General features: G+C 37.1%; 1 protein-coding gene and 2 pseudogenes across 1 annotated transcript; 2 read left to right on the plus strand and 1 right to left on the minus strand.

Annotated features, from left to right (window-relative positions):
- The first annotated feature begins 309 nt into the window (after positions 1–309).
- LOC110369617 (actin-related protein 6) lies at positions 310–3,719 on the plus strand. The gene is given in 9 exon segments (XM_021325110.3): positions 310–513; positions 516–695; positions 698–817; positions 820–900; positions 903–977; positions 980–1,126; positions 1,129–1,158; positions 2,251–2,676; positions 2,679–3,719. Coding segments are annotated over 9 exon segments (1,161 nt in total). The 5' UTR covers positions 310–479; the 3' UTR covers positions 2,747–3,719.
- Positions 3,720–4,493: 774 nt separating this feature from the next.
- LOC135118922 (T-complex protein 1 subunit epsilon-like) lies at positions 4,494–11,595 on the plus strand (annotated as a pseudogene).
- A 397-nt stretch (positions 11,596–11,992) lies between these two features.
- On the minus strand, positions 11,993–17,908 carry LOC135118879 (nascent polypeptide-associated complex subunit alpha-like; annotated as a pseudogene).
- Positions 17,909–22,772: the final 4,864 nt, after the last annotated feature.

Genomic DNA, 22,772 nt, shown 5'->3' on the forward strand with positions numbered 1-22,772 from the left:
ACGATTTTCCTATAAAACTGTTACCACTGACCTGAAGTTGACTGTACTTAAGGGTCATTGCATAGTTCCACAAGAGTCTTGCCAGTAAAGTAACCCTTCGTCATATCATAACTCATAAACCAACTCAGATCAGTAGAAAGAAAGGCCTTAAATTCTGAGGGCCGAGAAAACTAATGGCAAAGATCTAAGTAGCTAAACTTCAGCTTACTTTGACCTAATGCTTAAAATGCTCGAATCCCTCCGCAATAACAAAAAAATAGTGTCAAATCGCTTTTCTGTCACTGTCATCTTTTGACATTAAAATTGTTTTGTTTTGTGAAGCGTCGGTTTTGTGTTGGCGATTTTCCATTAAAATGTTTATTCGACGAAATCTTTGAATTGAATATAGTGTGAAGAAATGTTCTTCATCAAGAATTTATGAGTATAAATGTATATTCGTCTTAGAAACTTTGAACCGGTAACCTAAAAGTGTATCAACAATGTCTGAAACATCTTGTTATATCCTCGACAATGGGGCTACACCGCCAAGGTGGGGTTCTCCAACATGGAGCCGAAGGTAGTCCCGAACTGCATCATGAAAGCCAAGTCGGAAAGACGGCGTCCATTCATTGGGTCACAGATAGACGATTGTCGCGACGCCTCTGGACTATTCTACATTCTTCCTTTCCAAAGAGGTTTTCTTATTAACTGGGACACACAAAAACTGTCTGGGACTACATGTTTAGCAAGGAATGCTGTCCTGTGAACTTTAGCGAGACACCTTTGATTATAACAGAGCCATTATTTAACTTTGCCTCCATACAGGAGGCTATGACTGAATTTTCTTTGAAGAATACGAATGTACGTCGTTATTACGGATAAATGCTACAGATTTAGCTGATTACAAGTACAGGAAAGATCATAAAACAAATGCACACTTGTAGTTGATACTGGTTACAGTTTTACAAACATAGTTCCTTATATTGATGGCAAAAAGTACGGGAGGGCATAAGACGGATAGATGTGGGTGGAAAAGTGCTGACAAACCATTTGAAAGAGGTTTTATCATATAGACAGCTCAATGTGATGGATGAGACTTTTGTAATTAATCAGGCAAAGGAGGATTCATGTTTTGTCTCTCAAGACTTTTAGCAGATATGGAAATTGCAAGAAAGAAAGGTGAGTTATTTTATTTTAAGAAAGTATTACCCAATAAGTGGGTTGTAGCTGTTTGATATGCAAGGGCTCCATCATGGTGACTTGTCATGTCTAGTCTTACAACAAGCGGTTTCCAAGTAGAAAGAGTTTTGGTAGCAAAACATTGCTTAAGAGTTTAAGGATTTACATAAAATGCACTGGTATTTTCTCACAAGTAACTGTTTCTTACTTGTGAGATGATGTCAGATAGGAATATATGAAAGAAGACATACTGTGCTGACCGCAATGTATAAATTCTTGACCAATAAAGTTCTTTCAACTGTATATTTCTCTGGGACACATCATCACCCCTCATTATACAATGGTAATGGACGGTGGACGAATTAAAGTACCACCTCTTGTATCGGGTGTGTTATACCTAATCACATTAAATTAAATACTTTAATATACTGGTTAATATAATGTCCATTAGCACAAAGAATAAAATAAAATACGTAAGGGTGATTTCAGACCAATGCTTTTTCTCATATTTTGGGTTTGACTTACGCGCATTTTCCGATGTGTTCTTTCGAATCAGTACATGTGAAAAGGTAAGTTTCGGAAACGAGTTCGCTGACTACAGCAAAGAATCGGTTGTTATCTGAGGGCGACTACATGAGTGTTGCTGCTGGTCCAATCTAAATCGATTTCATGTATGTGGTACATCTACGTGGCGACCCGGCACGTGCCGGGTCGCCTCCAAAACGTATTTATACAGAGGCTCATACTTATACGGGATTGTAAAATATCAACGCTCTCGTACGAGTTGCGTGTTCGTACGCGATTTTCACTCTCACAAAACAGAGCTTCAAACGCGTATAAAACGCTAATATGTACGAAAATGTTGGTACTGTGTCTGGTCGTTTCTGACTACCCTTAATACAGCCAAACATGCACAAAGATATTCAAGATCCACCAATTTATCTTGCCTTCCGAAACGTGGAGGAATTCGTCATGACAAGTTGGGCCACTATCTGCCATGATCTATCGATCCGTGCCCTGTTCCTAATCATTCTGCCCTAAATTCTGCACATTGATTCAGTTGTCCATTAAAACTGGCATTTCAAATTCCAGGTCCAGAAAACACGATAGTCAAAGACTACGTTCTTCCAGACTACACGTCAATCCGGCGCGGGTTTCTACGAGACATCGTCAAACCGGACGAGGAATTGGAACAGCAAACTCTTCGGCTAAACAACGAAAGATTCGCTATACCTGAGCTGCTATTCCACCCTTCAGACGTGGGCATCCCTCAGATGGGCATACCAGAAGCTATAATGAACTCAATAGCGGCCTGCCCAGAGGAACATACAGAGAGTTTGTTAGAAAATATCGTTTTGTATGGAGGCAATGCTATGTTCCCTGGTTTCCGAGACAGGGTCTACAATGAGGTCCGATCCTTCGCGTTAGATCATTTTGATGTCAACGTTACGAAAGCGGAAAATCCTTTGACTTATGCCTGGGAGGGAAAGCAGATATTCCGAGATCCTGATTTCTATTCGTTTGTGTGACGAAAGAAGAATATGAAGAAGAAGGGAAGGCATTAGCTTTCGAAAGATTCGATATATAACGTCGAAAACGAGCGAGGAAGTCTTCAGATTAAGTCTTCTGTCGCTCGGTAAAAGTTTTCGGTCGAACAGTGAGGACATTGTCGAAAGTGTATTTGTGAAAGGATAGCTAAGACATATGTTATGAATATGAATAATGATGTATTAATTATGATGATAGCAATATAATCATATTTTTGCGTATTTTGTCTTATTATCTTATTTTTATATTTGAGTGCATGACGAAAACAGATGCTGGTGCAGAGCACCACTTATATTGCTGCACCACATATGGTGCTGCCCAATGTACCCCGCCTGCACAGCGAAAATCTGTATTCCGCCTCTAACAATGCTGGAAAACAGTAACAAGGGTAGCTTTATATATACCTATAGCGGAAGTGATAGCTGTAGCGATTGCGATAGATTTCAAGCGGTCATGCTAGGCCCGCAGGCGTCTTCAAGAAATCGAATAACAATGACAAAAATATTAAGAACCTCTTCCTTTTTAAGTCGGTTAAATTGAAAGCTACAGAAAACAGGTTTGTAGTCGAGCAAAAGGTCCAATGAACCAAACAGCCAGTAACTTTCAAACCAAAACAACTGGCCAATAAACAAACTCAGACGTTCTAAAAAATATAAATCTGTCAAAATTGCTTTCAAAATCATTTAATTCAACAAACCGTTGCCGAACGGATCAAATTATAATGTTACTCACTATTGTTGCAAGATATTTAAGACGAGGCATTACTACCACGCCTCCACTGCTACAACAGCGAAGCTTGGTGAAATTGAAGAAATTACAAGCCGATTTTCAATGCGAAGATGGACGCCCTGTATTTTTGAAGGGTGGGTTTTGTGATCGGATCTTGTATGGTATTACTCTAATAGCTTGCGCTTTTGGTCTATTTTACGTCGTTGCTACTATTTATGATAATGCGAAACCTCCTTCCTGGAAGACGGTCTGTTAAATTATGAAATAAAGTTATTTATTCGTTATTTCTGCTCTTTCATTATTACGTATTTTAGGGGTGTGATTGTAATACTAGGATGGCACATAAAAGATCCTAATGGCGCATCCACACGTGCCCGGCGGCCGTGCCGCCGGCATTTACCACATCTCAGACGCGGCACGCGCGGCTTTGGTTGCCGGCGGCAGTTTGCTTGCGGCTTCGATACGGAGTGGTAGTGTTGTCGTATAATTTCATAGCAGGCCGCCGGCAACCGCCGGTATACCGGCGGCCTGCATTCAGCGGCAAAGCGGTCTGAAACCCGGCGGCATAAGCCGGCGGCATGTGGATGCGCCATAATGCCTCCATCGGGCACCTGTGTTGCGGCCGGAATGCTGAGATCACAGTGCTTCGTTTATCAATCTGTCTTGCAACTCAAATAGCAGAATGGTGAATTATGATACTTTAACTGCCCGACATAGATGTGGATGAATGAATAGTGGATGTAATATTAGTGGAGTCTAAATCTATACTGCCATGATACTGCCCAACTTCCAAGGAACATAAATATCATCGCATCGTGTCATGTTGCCATCTCTTCCCAACGTCACGTCGCGTAGGTAGGTACCAGTCCATTAGGCTCTGATATAGCTGATACACGGTTCACCTGCAGTGAAAGGAGCCCATCGGATAGTGTCTTGCTGGCGTACTGCGGAATTCAGTCGACAGGCTTTGGCTTTTCACTACCGTTCAACATCAAAGTCACTTCAAGGTTCTGCGTAAAACGGAATTTTTCAATAACTCATCTGTGGTCACATGGCCAATTGTCAAATTCAATTTACAGAACTGTCATTTGGTTTTTGTTTCGATTTTGGTGAAAATCTATGAAACTAAATCTGCTTTCATCTTGAGTTTGTGAAGTGATAATATAATAAAAAATGGCTCTGTTCCCCGGAGCGGTGGCCTTTGACGAATATGGTCGTCCATTTATCATTTTGAGAGACCAAGATAAGCAGAAAAGGCTAACCGGTATCGATGCCTTGAAGGTAATTAATTCCAAATTCTTTACTTTAAATAACTGTCTAGCAACTTCTAAACACTAATTAAGGGTCTTAGATACCGCTTCTCACAATAATAATACGACAGCTTTATATAATACTCCAGAAAAACGAATAAAAAATGTATAACCTAATCTTGTCAACATAATTCGGAATAATCGAGAAATATCATAAAATTTACAAATTAATCACTGAAACTTGGGTTAAAATTGTGATTTACCTTCAGACGAACGTTTCAAGACCAAGAAAGTATAGATTCGTGGTTTATTTTCGAAGTTACATGCAATAGTTCTGTCAGGTGTTATGAATCACATGATCAGTATTCGGACAACCTGTACGATTTTTATCTCGATATCTACTTCATATTCTCTCTAAATGGGTTATTATCCTAGTATAACTTATTAATGTACTGAAAAAGCTGTATTACAGTTATATTTACTTAATGAAATTATTTGTTTAGATTTTCTTTGTTCTATTAATTTACCTCATATGTACCTATATACTTTAGAAGTTACTTAAAGTATGCGACTTTTATCAAAAACTAAGTGTGAAAATGAGATGGAAGCAATGTTTGAGCTATCATTAAAATTGTTGTTTCAGTATTTGGCTATCTGTAAGCTTATTTTTACTCAGGCATTAGGTATATTGGTAATAACTCTTAGCAAAACTTCACCTTAAAATGAACTTCACGATTAACACTTGTACCCTGTAAGGTAATTACATTTTATAAAATGAACAAAAAAGAAAATGAATCATCAACTTTTACTCATTACAAAACAATTTGCATATATCCCATACATATATTATTGTTGTATATGTATTTGTGAAGTGAAAACATGCAAATGAAATTACATAGCTCCCAGCTAGGACCTGCATACTGCATTTTCCCAGAGTACTACAAAAAATACACAAAACACAAACATTTGTAGATCTCAACTAACAAATTAAACCTTTCCACAGTCGCACATCTCAGCAGCCCGCCAAATCGCAGCATCCTCCGACGTCCCTCGGTCCCCGTGGGCTGGACAAGCTCATGGTCTCCCCGGAGACGTGACCGTCCACCAACGATGGAGCGACTATCCTGAAGCTCATGGATGTGGAACACCAGATCGGCAAGCTGTTAGTGCAGTTGGCTCAGAGTCAGGACGATGAGATCGGTGATGGTACCACTGGGGTTGTGGTTTTGGCTGGTATGTTCAGATTTTGCTGCTAGAAATACCATTGTTTGGTGCTCAAAATGTTGTAGACAAAATTTTTGAAGTGTACAATATTATCAAACTTTACTTTTAACTTTCAAAATAAAATAACATTGCAGTCACAAACAAAGAAAAGTTCTTTTACAGCATAACAATCAAAATTACAATCATACAAGATATTGTCTGACCAAAGACATGTGATATTATTTTATAAATTTGCTATCCCAAATCTATAATTTAATTAAAGACTCACACTACAAACTCACAGAGCAACATAATCAAAAATATATTAAAATTACACCAATCCTAAACATGTTTTTATGTATATTAAAAGCAAACACTCCGACCCACAGGAGCCCTTCTGGAGCAGGCCTCCAATCTCCTGGACAAGGGCATCCACCCCATCCGCGTGGCTGACGGCTTTGAGATGGCAGCAGCCACCGCCCTGGCCCACCTGGACGGCATCAGTGAAGCTTTCCCAGTTAACAAGGAGACTCGCGAGCATCTCATCAAGGTTGCCATGACAACGCTCGGCAGTAAGGTCGTGGTGAAGTGCCATCGGTTGATGGCTGAGATTGCTGTTGATGTAAGTATATTTCTTTCCTTAATTTGTAGAAAAATATTGGCTTTTGCGAAAATTATAGTGGTTTACAAGGGATCTATTCAAAATCCACTAATAAATAACACTGGCTTTCGTCAGTTGGCCGCGACCCGTATGACCTACGTACTTCGCGCACCTGCACAAAACCTGGCCTTCATTAAATGGGCTGTCTGACACTGAAACAATTTTTCTAATCGGATCAGCAGTTTCTGAGATTACCACGTTCAAACATACAAACGAACTCTTTAGCTTTATGAATTTTGATATGGTGTTACCATAATGCTGTCCAAATGTAACTATCAAACACACACAAAATCGCGGGCAAAATCGAGTAAAAGATATATTTTCCGCGTCGTCTTCATTTATTTCCAATATTATTTCCAGGCGGTACTCTCGGTAGCAGACTTGGAGAAACGCGACGTGAACTTCGAGCTGATCAAAGTTGAGGGCAAGGTGGGAGGCCGTATGGAAGACTCCATGCTGGTCCGAGGAGTTGTCATCGACAAGACCATGAGCCATCCGCAGATGCCTAAGCAGTTGAGGGTGAGTAAAACTAGACTTGCAAAATCAAGTACCAAATGGAAAAGCTTGCTACGAACAAAGTCATATCAGGAATTGTAAGCACCAATCTGCGGAAAAATATAATTTTAAGGTCGACATTGATATTGTCCAAAAGACTTGATAAAGTTTACGAAAATCAGTTTTTCGCAAACGTCTCGCGACTTATTTTTGTAGATCAGTACAGTTCACTATAAAATTATTTATCGTAATAAAAGAACTATATAAAATGTCTCATTACTGAAAATAATATTATAATGTAAGCTTTCTCCTCGTGAGAGGAGGCCTGTGCCCAACAGTGGGACGATAAAAGGCTGTAACAGTAACAGCAATGTAAGCTTTGCAAGCTCGATTTATTTACATTTCTTATTTATTGCTAACTCCACATTACCTCCATAGGACGTGAAACTCGCGATCCTGACCTGCCCGTTCGAGCCGCCGAAACCCAAGACCAAGCATAAGCTGCAAGTAGGCTCAGCCGCCGAGTACCGCGAGCTCAGGCAGTACGAACACGACAAGTTCTTGGAGATGGTGCGAAGAGTTAAGGTTAGTTGTCTCCGAGAAGACCAAGCATAAGGGGGTAAGAGAAAATTGGATTGGATGGAGGCCCCATGAAGGGAGGAATACTTCCCTAGGTAGATTATGGAGATATAAAAATGGTGTGAATTTGACAAGCCCAATCTCATCAAAGGAGTTCTAACGCACCAATTTACCGGGGCTTGCGAAACACGGGGAACTCGTCTTGACAAGATGGTCACCAAGCGACGGACTGTCCGCCAAGCATTGCTTAACCTTACAATCCATCGATGGGTTTGGCTATAACTTAGCCACAAACTCCTGCCATTATCCCAATTTTATTTGTGATCGGCGCAACATGTTTTGTCCTTCCATACTCTTCTATCACAAGTGACAATTTAAAAGCAATATTTTTCAACATATAGGATGCTGGAGCAACTCTAGCCATCTGCCAATGGGGCTTCGACGACGAGGCGAACCACCTTCTCCTGGCCGAAGGTCTGCCAGCCGTCCGGTGGGTGGGAGGCCCGGAGATGGAGCTCATTGCTATCGCCACCGGGGACGTATTGTGCCCCGGTTTGAAGAGCTGACCCCGGACAAGTTGGGCTCCTGTGGCCTTGTGAGGGAACTTAGTGAGTATATTTTTTATTTAAGTGCTAGTCACATTGAGTGTAATGATGTTTGTAAATAATTTTATTAGGTTTCACTATAAAAATTACCAATTGTGAAGTGTTATCAAGTAATTTTGAGAGAACAGTGCTTAAAAGAGCTCGTAAATTAACATGGGCTCATTTATTTTATTAAACACCAATTTTCTCGTTAGTTTATTTACACAAACGATTCATGTGTTAGGTTGCCCATTTATCGAGGAAGCCTATTGCCTTTTATCAGTGCGCGAAGATGTTCTCACCGAAACCGAGTGGGAAAGTCATTTATTGAAACTTGCTGCAAAACAGCACTGCTTGAACATCAAACTTTAGAAAAGACAGCCGTAAAATGCCGAACCTTTACTTCCCATGCGTTTCCTAGTTTCGTAGCTTCCTAACCTATCTTTATCTAACATATTATCTGTATAATTTTTCAGCCTTCGGAACCTCCAAGGAGGAGATGTTGGTGATCGAGGAGTGTTCCAACAGCCGCGCGGTGACGGTGCTGATGCGCGGCGGCAACCGCATGATCGTGGACGAGGCCAAGCGGTCCGTGCATGATGCCCTGTGCATCGTACGCAGTCTGGTGCAGGTATGTTAATATATAGGATGATTTAGGCATCAAAATAACTATAAATGTCACTACATTTGTTAATGTGGACTAGGTATAAATCTACCTAGAGCTTAGGCCTAAATATGTGGACCACAGTGTATCTGACTTCCTCAACCTAGTTTCCCAGGCAACCTGGTAAGACGGTTGTCGTACTTTCTGGCTTTTAACTACACGTAACGACTGCCAAACATGTTCATTTGACAGCCGGGTCCTACCAATTTATTTCGTTGCCTAAACCTTGTGTTGGAGTGGAGACCACGGACTAGCAAGCGCAGCGTAGGACGTCCATTAATAAGGTGGGCAGACAACCTTATAAACGTCGCCGGAAGAAGCTGGATGCAGGTCGCCTCCAACAGGTATCTGTGGAGATCTTAGGGGGCCTATGTTCAGCAGTGGGCATCCTATGGCTGAGATGATGATGATGATGAAACCTTGTGTTTGATCGATCCACCCGCCTTTGACTCAGCCATCGTCAACTTCAATTTTCTTTTGACCTTGCACACTTAAACATTTTCTTTTTATGAATATTCCAGGACTCCCGCGTCGTCTACGGCGGAGGTGCTGCCGAGATCTCGTGCTCGTTGGCCGTCGCCCGCGCCGCCGACAAGTTGTCGTCTCTCGACCAGTACGCCTACAGGGCCTACGCTGACGCCCTGGAGGCTATCCCATTGGCCCTGTCTGAAAACAGGTAAGGAATACTCAAATAACTGCTAATGCTCCTAATAATATTAAACTCTATAGAGCCCTGACCGCCGGTAGCTTGGACCATGTTTCCGATGCCAGTGAGACTATTTTTATATTTTAAATCCATATTTTAAAATATAATTATAGATAATAGTATCGAAAAATGCCGAAAGACGTGCCATGCAGCTGAATGTATGAGTTCGCCTTTCTTATGCGTATGCATGAAGGCAGTTGATTATACCCATGCTGCATGAGAGTAGGATTACATCCTGCAGCCAAGCCTCGATTTATTACTATGAATATCTTTCCTAACTTTTAATGTAAACCTATGAGCATAGGCATGGCATCTCTCTTCTCTAGTAATCTTATATTAGCATCTTTCCTTAGTTTTAATTGTAATTGTTTGTTTACAGTGGTCTGTCCCCGATCGACACTTTGTCTGAGATCAAGTCGCGACAGGTGTCGGAGAACAACCCTACCTGGGCATCGACTGCATGGGCACAGGTAAATATAGACTTGTCTAATTTACTAATATAATAAAGAGGATTATTTTGTTCGTACCCTTAAAGGCTCCAAAACAAATAAACCAATTTTAAAATTCATTCACTTCCGCGAAGCTACAGTGCCTGGTACATAAGCTATATTTTTCCGTGTCCGGAAGTTCGACAAGAGAAATATCTAGTACATATGTATTTCTAATGGTACTTAAGTTTAACTTAACTTATACAGCTATGTACAGATTAGGTTTTATTATAATGGCGTCCACGGCCGATTTCGGCCACGGCGGCTGTTCTCATATATGGGGATCAGCCAGCTGCGCAGGACATATTATAGTGCACGAGCATTTGCGCAGACACAGGTGCACTCACTATTCCTTTACTCTCATAAACCGATGGGACGGCAATCCGACACGACCGGATAGAGGTCTTATTACATAGTCCAATAACGATCAATTAAACTGTGCCCAATGTGTAAACTCAAAACCTTTTCTCAGGATCAAACGACATGAAGAAAATGAACGTGATAGAATCACTTCACTCAAAGAAACAGCAGATCTCTCTCGCGACACAACTCGTGAAAATGATCCTGAAAATCGATGACGTCCGCTCCCCGGCTGACTCCATCGACTACTGAAGTATTACTCTAACTCTTATCTACTGTTATATCTATGATCTTTTGTAATAAAACGCCTAACGTATTTTTGTGTGCACATAGGTTTTGAGAAGGCAATGTAATGTGGAGGTCATTTCGATGACACAGTTAGGATCAATTTGAATTTTCTATGTACTGTCTGAATACAAATCTTTGTGCATACAAGAGTACTAAAAATAGATATTATTGAAAATGTAGAGTTTGTAAGTGTATTTGGTTGTTGCTTGATTTTAAATACTGAAGTTGGCCTAAAAACACTACTGCTGACTTCAGATTGGCAAAATTATTTGACAAGAACTGTACAAGAAATTTTATATCTTATGAGTATTTCAAAAGACTCATTAACCATGCAAAAATATTCTCAACAAGCAACAACTCTGGACTTGACATAAACTTATAAAATACTGCTAAATATTTTACTATCAATCACAAATGTACATATTTCATAATATGTAGTACAATACCACATTGTTAGAATATAATTGTTTTATTATTTTAACCTTATAACGCTAGACGGATTCGCTAGATATCCTGAATACAGCTTTTATAATAATTCTGTCTCAAAAATATGTATTGAAAATTATCAATTTTCGGGCCCAAAGATGTCGTCTAACTTTGGATGCTAGAAAGAATTGATATTTTTGGTAATTTATGCTAACCAAAAATAATTGCCAGTTTAAAAACCTCGATCTTTGGTAGAAAATTGTTTTTATTAGCATTCAAAGTGAATTTTAAGATATTTTAAACGCTTAGCACCCGCTAGGCACCTCTCGGACTTGGCAGTAACTAGAATATTATTTTAATTATAATATTAAGTCAATGCATTTTCTGTATGCGAGCGGTTATACCAAACGTGTGATGGATGCCTTATTGCACTAATAAAATAATAAGCTAATTTAATTTATTGGAGTTTTAATTGTCACCTTTCAATACCTACCTACTTCTTACCTCCTACAAAAATTCGGTCACCTATTACCGGACGTGGGCGGACAGCCATATTGTGAAACCACTCTTATGAGCGACTAAAACCAGCGCTTACGCAAAGCGCTCCAAAATCTCGTATTCACAATCCTTCAAATTCAAAATGAAACAACAAAAATAGTATTACGATAATTTTATTGTATTGAAGTAAATAAGCCTATATACATTCCCGTACCGTAAAAACAATGCTATGAGCCGACATTGCAGCCTTTGGATCCAATTTGTGTGAGTCAGCGTGACGCGAGACACCCGCCCGCTGTTTTCGGAGACTTAAAGCTAGGAACAGTTAACATACTCTTGACTAAGAAAGCAGGAACTACATCGTCAGCTCCTGTAAGTAAAGAAAAATAAATAAATTGGTGAAGTTTTAATTGGAAGAAGCATTTATGATGACAGGTCGGTCCCCACGTGCAATAACACTGGTCAACAAAATTAGACCATCTTCCAGCCACAGAAATGAGACTTCACTTTTAGGATGTTTTCAGTGCTGAAGCCAAATTTGGACTGGTTTATGTGGCAAAACTTGTTAACCAGTGTAATCGGTGACCAATTTTGAAAGAGGAAAATAGAACACACTGATAGCAATAATGCAATGCATACATCTTACGGAGTCAGAAATTATAGTTTATCTTTCAATTAAGTTCTTGATAGGCTATATAAACTTTATTAACCGATGAAACTGGCTAAAGTTATAATTTATTTGTCAGATAAGTTCCTATTAGGCTATCAGAGACTTTTTCTAATAAAACTGTTTTCAAAATGTACATACCATAATAGCGTTGACGATATCCGACTGGTTGTTCCTGAGGGCTCTGACCGCTCGTGCCCTCGACACGTTGGCCTGTGACATAACTATTTCCACGTCCTTCTCGTCTACTCGGTCTCATCCACACCTTCTTCGTCTTCTTCCTCGGCTATGGGAGCTACGGTCTGTGGAGAAGTGGAGAAGAAATGAGGTTTAGAATATGTATGTATAATATTCCTTATATTAATAGTAAACTAAGTAGAAATCGCGCTATGGAGGCTAGACTTGAATTATTTACTTTTATTTTGATGAAAAGAGGTTGAATACACACAGTACAGTGTGTAAATATTTTTAACCAAGAACTAAAATATACTTTATATTTAAAATATTTTCTGTATAATTTGTATGATAGTTTTTATAGTTTAGTATAGAATGATATTTGCACAAGACACTTCAGACACAGCCAAGGAAGTTTTCATGATGGGTCAATAGAATAATCATGATTTTATCATCATTAGTGTCTTGGGTCTTGCTTTTAAACTTTCTTCTTCTTTAACTATAAATAAAAGTCGAGCAAATTGGACATCCTACACAACATATGTAGCCTCTTGTAGCCCATTGAACACACAATTTTCTTGCACAGATCCAGATTTCAAACAGTTTTAGGTTCGTTTTGAATTCAGATATCCGACAGCGACTGCACATCCTACTGATGCTTCGATTCAAAACGATTTCTTGTAAATGCATAAAACCAGTAGTGCAGCTGCGGCTGACATGCAATCGCGGCCATGTGCTGTCGGCAGTTGCAGTTGGCAGCATGATTGAAAACATACCTCTATATCCCATTTCCCTCAACATTGTATACAAAACTACATAAAACAATATTCTTAAGTTTATCCAACATACCGTGCCCGCAGCAGCCGCATCATTGCCAGCAGCAGCACTCTCCGAGCCTTGAACCTCTCAGCGGCAGCCATGGTGGCTTGCTGAGACAGATCCTCAATCTTGGCCTCTCGAACACGATGTAGGTGTCCGAGTGGGGGTTCTTGTATACGTCCGGGGAGTTGATCACGAAGAGAATGTTCTTGGACTTCCTGATTGTCACTCTGTTTACGCCTTGCACCTGGAAATGTTATAAAACGTTAAGCATGAGTTGAGCAATGGATATCTTATGTTTTTGTGTGATTCTGATAACTAAAGGAAATCTTTACAGGTTACAAATATAATGAAGTTGGTAATTTCTTTGAACACACTAATCTCTGGAACTACTGGACCAATTTAAAAAAAAATGTCAATATTAGATGGTTTATAAAGGCTTATGTTTAACTGATCACCAGATATAGTAACAAACAGCAGACAAAAATAGTAAATGATCACCAAAATGAAACTCGCATTTTAATGTAAAACTATCACCAAAGTTTTAACACTTTGCTATCCTATTTAAGTGAAATTACTCCAAAATAAATCATGCGTAAGCCAAAAATAGTAAATGATCACCAAAATTAAACCACCATTTTAAAGTAAGATTATAAACCAAAGTTTTTAAATTCTGCTATCCTATTTAAGCAAAATGAGTCCAAAAAAATCATTGTTATCCCAAAAGTAGTAAATGATCACCAAAAGTAGTAAATGATCATCAAAAAAGTTTTTACATCTTGCTATCCTGTTTAAGTAAACTGACTCCAAAAAAATAAGTTCGGCCTGATAAAATAAATGTAATAACATTATGGGGACCCTTTTCCTGCACTAGCGTGGAAAATTGTCTATTGCATGCCTCTAAACAGTGCGATAAGAGTGTATTGAGAAACACATTCTTCTTCTTCTTTCTCCTGCCCTGTTCCCAATTTTACTTGGCGTCGGCGAAATATGTCATTTTCTTCCATTTTCCCTGTCACTCGTCATACTGACACTCACGCATGCATTGCAAGCCGGACACATAACTTAATATGGCATCAAAATACTTTATTTAGTAATAAGCCTACATTTTATGGCAATCACAGTGACTTATTTAGGCAAAAATAATACATTAATTTGGTCGTCAAGAGTTGGTGATCATTTACTAAATTTGGTGGTCGAATACAATTTAAAGTGAAGTCGTGACTAAAATAGCTGGTACTATTACATTTTTAGACTTTATTTTTCTGGTGTTCAGTAGATATTTCTGGTTGCAAAATTTAGGGTATCAAAGCATTTTATGGTGGTCATTATATTTGTTCCCGTTTATAAATGATATAGTATTACGTCAAATAAACGTGTTATCTAATTATTTGTGGTGAAAAATGTGACCACAATGTTCCTGTTTGTGGTCGGGAGAAATACATATAATATGAATTAGTAGTTGACACAAATTCTTGCTAAACAGTCAGAACTAAAAAAATATTTAAATAGTTTTGCTAATTTATTTAGGTCACGGTAATTTACTAAACATTCTAGTGTAGATAGAATGCATGTCAATAAGTGCAAGAAAATATTTTTCTAAATAATACTTTTTATTTGTATCTGGGAAGCCTTCTTGATTTTTTTATATTAATTTCATGATAAAATAAGTACTTTTCCTTCAATCTTTTAGTATAAGAAAATTCCTAAATATAATGTATCAGTTGTGAAGATAATCCTATAATGTTTGCATATTAAGCCACTTCAGACACAGCCAAGGTAGATTTCACGATTAATCAACATATAATATTTGAATCATCATTAGTGACTTGCAAACATTACAAATGAGTCATATATTTTTAACAATTTGAAAGATTTTTATTGATGTGTATCCCACCCTGTTAATCTTGTAACAACAATTTTGAGTACTCAACAAATCTTTGTGAGAAAAGTTAGATGTTTATAGGAATTTTACAGTTGCATGCGGCTAAACAATGTTTTCCGCTATGCGCTTACATTTAACAGTAATGTAGCTCATACATCAGAATTATCATCCTCCGAGCCTTTTTCCCAACTATTGGGGTCGTCTTCCAGTCTAACCAGATTCAGCTGAGTAACACTACTTTTAGGGCGGCCTAGATAAAACTGCGATGCGATGCTGTTTTGTTCAGCATCTGTTTGGTAGGTTAACCATACTTTCAAGTGTATTCAGCCGTATTGGACGTTTTTAGGATTTGCAAGATGGATCGCAAAAAGATTATTTGTATGGGCGCTATTAATCCGATTGCGCGAAGTAATTCCCTTACAAAACTGCTGAAGCCGGCTGGCAGGTTTTTTTTTTTTTCTTTTGCAATCATGCGATCAGTCTTCTGACTATAAGCAGATAAGGTGAAGTTTAAGTGGCTGGTGGCAGCTAAGGAGATATAATTGGAGTGACTTACAGGCTTAAGACCGAGTTTACTCATGATCTTGCGCGCCTTCTTCTCTCCGCGCGACTGCTTAGCCTTGGACACGATGTCGATGCCAGCAATGGGGTTGGAGATACCTCCGGTGCCTGGTGCACCTGTAGATAATGAATACCATTGTCAGTTATGTATGAAAGCATTTTGTTAAAATTATTGTTGGAGATCAGCAGTTGAATGTTTTATTGTTACTAGATATTGAACAATCCTCTTGAGAAGTTGAGATACTCCTTAAAGCAGGTATGTATTACCATGCTGCAAAAAGCTGTTCAGAGAAGAACCAATTTGATATTTTTGTAAAAAGGATGTTCCTCCGCTCCTAAGACACTGACCGGTTCTTAAAATAGGCAGATAGTCTCTTCAAAATCAGCTTAGCAGCAAAGATAATTATTTAGAAAATAGTAGAATGTTGTGTTTAAACGCTACTGGATCCAATCATAGTTCAAAAATCTTTAAAAAATTCCTACATTGTATAAAGTTAATTTATTCCAAGGAATAAACATACCAGCATCTTCCAATTCAGGAATAGTATCATCAGAGTCGCTGTCCGAGGACGGTCTCCTCCTTGCTTCTCCGTCATGGAGGCGGTGGCTTTGTCCAGCTCAGTCAGTTCCGGCATTGTGGAGTCTTCGCTGGATCTTGTATTATGTTGCTAGGAGAGATTCCTGTTGGTAGATAAAGATTTTTTATTGTAACTGCAGATTAAAAGAAATGCTTATAAATAGAATATGATTTTTTTGTAGGTAAAAATTTATAGGCTGAGTATTAGCTATACTTATGTTGATATATATCATCAAAAATCTAGGTATATGATTTGTCTGTGCACAATAAACACAGAAGCTACTGCACGGATTTTCTTGTGCTTGTCATTAACTTCTTGTATGTGCAGATCCACGCGAGACACATTGATTTTCTATTGTTCTCTAATTAGCTCCATACAAGAAATTAATAGATATGAGTGATTTATGAACAAATACAGAACTGTATTGGCCTACAAGTGAAAACGAATAATAATATAGCTAACATTATCTGTTTTTGTAATGATATCTTAAAATACTGGTGGGTAGGTATATAAACACAAGTTTCATAATAGAGTATCAGATTACTCATTTAAAATAGCTTAGTGATGATAAAAGAATGTTAGTCACTTTTTTATAGGTCCCAATTTAAGTTAATCAATGTTTAAATGAGAGTTTAGATTAGTATGACCCAATTTATAAAGAATAAATTAAGACTGAATTCAAGTAACAAAGAACCATCTAACACTCTGGTATCTCATTATAATTTATTAACTAAATAGGAATGTTACTTTACTTTTAATATTTTTGTTTCGGCGTAAGGTATGCCTGGCGTTTTGTAATACAAGAGTAACCTATTAATATCAGTCTCTCAATACACAATGTAACTACAATATTCATGTAACTGGCGACGACAAATAAATTGTAATTGATTGAACGTACTTGCAGAGTTAAACAGAGTTACATAAAGTATGTAGGTACCTCTCTTGAGTGCGCAAATGCAAGATGCATAATATGCATCTCGTTAAAATAAGTAAAATGAAGATATAAACGTGATGTACGTCACTTTTCGACAAAAATAAAGGTGCTAAACATCTTCAAGTATTTGGAAAACAGAATATTTTTGAAATTATAGACCTGTGTAGGTTCCATGCAAGTGCCGACTTATAACCAAGCAAATGGTATGATTTTAAAGTCTTATTGCAGTAAATACTTAGCACTAAGCCCTATTTAGGGGTTTAAACACTTGAATTCTTATCTAACGTTAATATATCGCCGCCTTATCACCGTAAAACACAGGAAATTAAAATTATTTCAACACTTGTGCGAAAATAATATGGGCGCGGGTTTTGGTCTTACACTGAACGTAAATATTAAAATAATAGTGTAGATACGTGGATATTCTACCGCAAATCACCACAGCAATTTCGTAGTTCACTTAAACACTAGGATTTCTTTAGAAACTTTGGATTCATTACCTTTAATTAGGAATTTTCGATCTAAAAAGGAATCAGCGGCGACTCGCTTCAATTTGACAAGAGCGCGGATATGTTGCTATCCGACAAAATATATGATGTACTAAAAACATTTTTAGTTGTGTATCCGATCGCAGTTCCACAAAGTAATTCTTGCTGGCAATACCACGTAAAATGTCATTGAGCGGTAGAGATTTCAATATTCATGACCTCATTTACTATCGATATCGATAATTAAAGATTTTTTTAGAAAAAATACAACCATCTTTAATAATATACTCAAAACCTTCTCCTAAGTCTGTCAAATTCATATATACTAAGAGCTGCGTCAAAATCGGATCAGTCAAGCTAAGATAATCGCGCACAAACATGCGTAAATACATGCATGAAGCTCAAATTAAGAAAATATTTTTTTTGAAGTCGAGTTACACACAGTTATTTTTCAAATTATTATTTAACAGAGGCAGAAAGTCAATTCAAAGTGGAACTGAACGCAAAATGCAAATTACAGGACAAAATTAATCGATATCGAAAACTGGTTAACCATGTAATAGCCCAACCCTAGGCTAGACAAAATAAATGTCAATATTGTAAATTGACAGGTTGCTTGCTAGCTCGGCGTCTCGTTCGTTTTCGTTTCTCGTTTCATTTCATTTCGTTCGAATTGAAGGCGGTGCTATTAATCGTAGTTGTCCTTCACAGATTTTGTTACCTTTCATCGCTTTATCTTTTAAAATACTTTCGTTTTAAATACGTCACGAAGCAGCGATTACAATTAATATTCATTGAGAGTGATTTCAGTGATTGTGTTAAAAACATGTCGTTTATCGTGCTGTGATTCGGTGTTTTTATTCAGTCACCAATTATCAAGTCCAAAGTGCGTGTTGTTTTCAATTAATATTTAGTGTTTGTGATTAACTTAAACGTGCCAAAAATGTCTTTGGAAGATAAATTCAATGCTGCGGTGAATGTGATCCGGAGTTTACCAAAGAGCGGTAAGTTTTTTTTTTTATTTTAAATTTAATGGCCCTGTTTATCGATTACGTGTGAGGTATGTGGTAAGTTATTACATAAATAAATCGCGGCTAATCTGTTTCTAATGACACCAGAAACGAGATATGATGCAAACGGCTATCATGATGCATGTCACACATTGTATGGTAATGTAATGTAAACATGGAAAAGTAACTGATTGGCTTGCACATCGTTTTCTAGCGCGTTAATTATTGTTCCATTTTCAAAACTGTTGAGTCATTTGAGCGTTTGTAAAAGTAGTTTTTTTTTTCTTTGTAATAAAAGTCTTGTGTCGTGGTGGCCTAGTGAGTAGTGGGTAAAGAACCAACCTTTCGAGTATGAGGGTGTGGGTTCGATTCCAGGGTCAGGCAAGTACCAATGCAACTTTTCTAAGTTTGTATGTACTTTCTAAGTATACTTAGACACCAATGGCTGATAAAAAGGTGAAGGAAAACATCTTGAGGAAACCTGGACTATAAAGTCTGAAATCACCAACCCGCATTGAGCAAGCGTGGTGATTGATGCTCAATCCTTCTCCATGTGAGAGGAGGCCTGTGCCCAGCAGTGGGACGATTAAAAGGCTGTAACAGATAACAGATAACAGAAAAGTCTTGTTTTGTCTAGAATACACAGAGAGATCTTTTATACTCTATTTTAAATAAGAGTATATGCAAAATAGAATAATAACAACTACTGTTAACAGTTGTTTGTGCTATCATAACAGTTATTTATATCATAAAACATATTGTAGGTATAAACAGTACATATAGCAACAGTGTAAAGTCCTTCTATAATATTTATTACATTCTTATCAAAGCACTTGATAATAAGTTCAACAATATACTAAGTACATATATCTACTTTAACAATAAACTGTTTTGTTAACAACAAGGTTGGCCTCCTGCCAGTGAAATGACTAAAACCTTTGACTCAAGTCAATTATTCATAATCTTTATTCATACTAAGTTATATTTCTATTATTAATGAGAAACATAAACATAGCATTGGGTAGTTTCCGAGGGAGTCTGACCAATAAAAAAAAATGTACATATGTGCAATACCTAAGCTATATTTTATCCAGGTGCAGGAAGTAGCTCCTTAGTTAGAGACAGTAGTAAAACAAAATACAGAATGGTTCTGTGGAATTGAACTGGATATTAATGAATACCGTCTTTATGCCACTTATGGCTAATAAATAAATATGGGGTAAGCTATTGATTAAAATGTATTATGAGTGCCAACAACTGACAAACTACAAATACTATACACATATATGTATAAATAATATAAAATATTAATGGGAACAAATATAATGACCACCATAAAATGCTTTGATACCCTAAGTTTTGCAACCAGAAATAACTACTGAACACCAGAAAAATAAAGTCTAAAAATGTAATAGTACCAGCTATTTTAGTCACGACTTCACTTTAAATTGTATTCGACCACCAAATTTAGTAAATGATCACCAACTCTTGACGACCAAATTAATGTATTATTGTTGCCTAAATAAGTCACTGTGATTGCCATAAAATGTAGGCTTATTACCAAATAAAGTATTATGATGCCATATTAAGTTATGTGTCCGGCTTGCAATGCATGCGTGAGTGTCAGTATGACGAGTGACAGGGGAAAATGGAAGAAGATGACATATTGCGCCGACGCCAAGTAAAATTGGGAACAGGGCAGGAGAAATAAGAAGAAGAATGTGTTTCTCAATACACTCTTATCGCACTGTTTAGAGGCATGCAATAGACAATTTTCCATGCTAGTGCAGGAAAAGCGTCCCCATAATGTTATTACATTTATTTTATCAGGCCGAACTTATTTTTTTGGAGTCAGTTTACTTAAACAGGATAGCAAGATGTAAAAACTTTTTTTATGATCATTTACTACTTTTGGTGATCATTTACTACTTTTGGGATAACAATGATTTTTTTGGACTCATTTTGCTTAAATAGGATAGCAGAATTTAAAAACTTTGGTTATAATCTTACTTTAAAATGGTGGTTTAATTTTGGTGATCATTTACTATTTTTGGCTTACGCATGATTTATTTTGGAGTAATTTCACTTAAATAGGATAGCAAAGTGTTAAAACTTTGGTGATAGTTTTACATTAAAATGCGAGTTTCATTTTGGTGATCATTTACTATTTTTGTCTGCTGTTTGTTACTATATCTGGTGATCAGTTAAACATAAGCCAATATTAATACATACAGAATACAGCTAATAAACTTGCTCATCAAACAAATGATGACTGTTCCGGGAATTGAAGCAGGGACTCTCTATATGCAGTGTAGCATGTTGCCCATTGCGCTAACTATGTGGACATAATTATTCTTATGTGACTAAAACCTATTCAAATGTAAACTGGCCAAATACATTAACTTTCATAGACTTTTTCTGTTTATTTTGTTATGCATAGAATATTATGTACAAAGTACATAAGACTGTGAATGTAAAATCAAACAAAAAATATGTCCATAAATACTTAATTACATAATAATCTACATGTAACAGGTTTTAAGAAGGAAGTTATTTTGTTTATCTTATGAATAAATTGATTATCTCAACTTCCTTATCTTTACAAATAATTCAAAGTTTATAGTGTATATTTCTCTCCACTTATTGCTGTCATTATAAGTTTAATTAAATAAGAAATCTTCAAAATGACCTAGTAGTTCCCGAGTTAGCATGTTCAAGCTAACATACAAATTAAAGGTTTAATGAATTTTTCAATACCTAGCAAATAACATAAACATAAATAAGTACAGTTGTTGCAAAGAAACAAAAAAATATTCAACTTTCCAGCATTTTTTATTTCATATTGCTTTTAGAACTAAAATCAACTGTTTTTCATCTATACTAATATTATAAAGCTGAAGAGTTTGTTTGTTTGTTTGAACGCGCTAATCTCAAGAACTACTGGTCTGATTTGAAAATTTCTATCAGTGTTAGATAGCCCATTTATCGAGGAAGGCTATAGGCTACTTTTTATCGCGGCACGGGAAGTAGTTCCCACGGGATGCGGGTGCAACCGCTGGCAGAAGCTAGTTAAAAAATAAATATTAAATTACTAACTTATCATTTATCCTCACGAAAGATAATTTTATTTTAATCCGTTTTATCTTAAGTAGAAAGTGGTCTCGAATAGCTACATTACACTCATATCAATAATTTTATTTTGAATGCAAAAAATATAATCGGTACCTAACTAGGTTACAACTTGCTACCATTTAGCCTTGGACACTTATGTTCATTTCACAACACTTCAGAAATGTGTGGTCTTGGGAAACTAATATAAACTCTGCTTGAGTACTTAAGATCCTACACATCTGGCTGATCTAAGAGAATCAGCCTAGATCATTATTTTCAGTAAGTTATACTTTCTAACATACTATTGAATAAATAGCCACAGTCACTTAAGTTACTCAAGAAACAAGAAAGTATTGCGTAATAAGTTTTCTACGTCCATAAATACCTACGACCATGCAAAATGTATGGGTTTAAGTGTTATGGTTTTATGTTAAACCACAGGAACATTTTAGAGAAAGTTTTAGTATTTTATTGGGAAATGAATGTCTGTCTGGTCTTCGTAGTTTTCATTAAATCACGGTTCTCGTCTAATAACTTGGTCGCTTTGTATTATATTGTCCAAGCTTCCTCCAGAAGCCCTTGAAACTACTCCGCGCACCCGGATAAAGAGTAGCTAACAGCCTTCTCCGATAAATGGCCTATCTAATACTGATTAATTCTATTGAAATTAATTAAGTTTGGCAAATCAGTCTAGTAAAGTCAAGTAAGTTTTAAATCTGTCGAGTAGTTCCTAAAATTAGCGCGTTCAAGCGAGCAAACAAAAAAAACTTCAGGTCTATAATAGTAGTATAGATTTGATCAGTATGGTGTAAATTAAAATTAGAAGTAATCCGTTCTACTTCGATACAGTTATGAAGTTACCTATTATTATGAGCACGCACAACTTTTGTGCGCAAAAAACTAAAGAT

Source organism: Helicoverpa armigera, chromosome 27, assembly GCF_030705265.1.
Source record: "Helicoverpa armigera isolate CAAS_96S chromosome 27, ASM3070526v1, whole genome shotgun sequence".
Lineage (NCBI taxonomy): Eukaryota > Metazoa > Arthropoda > Insecta > Lepidoptera > Noctuidae > Helicoverpa > Helicoverpa armigera.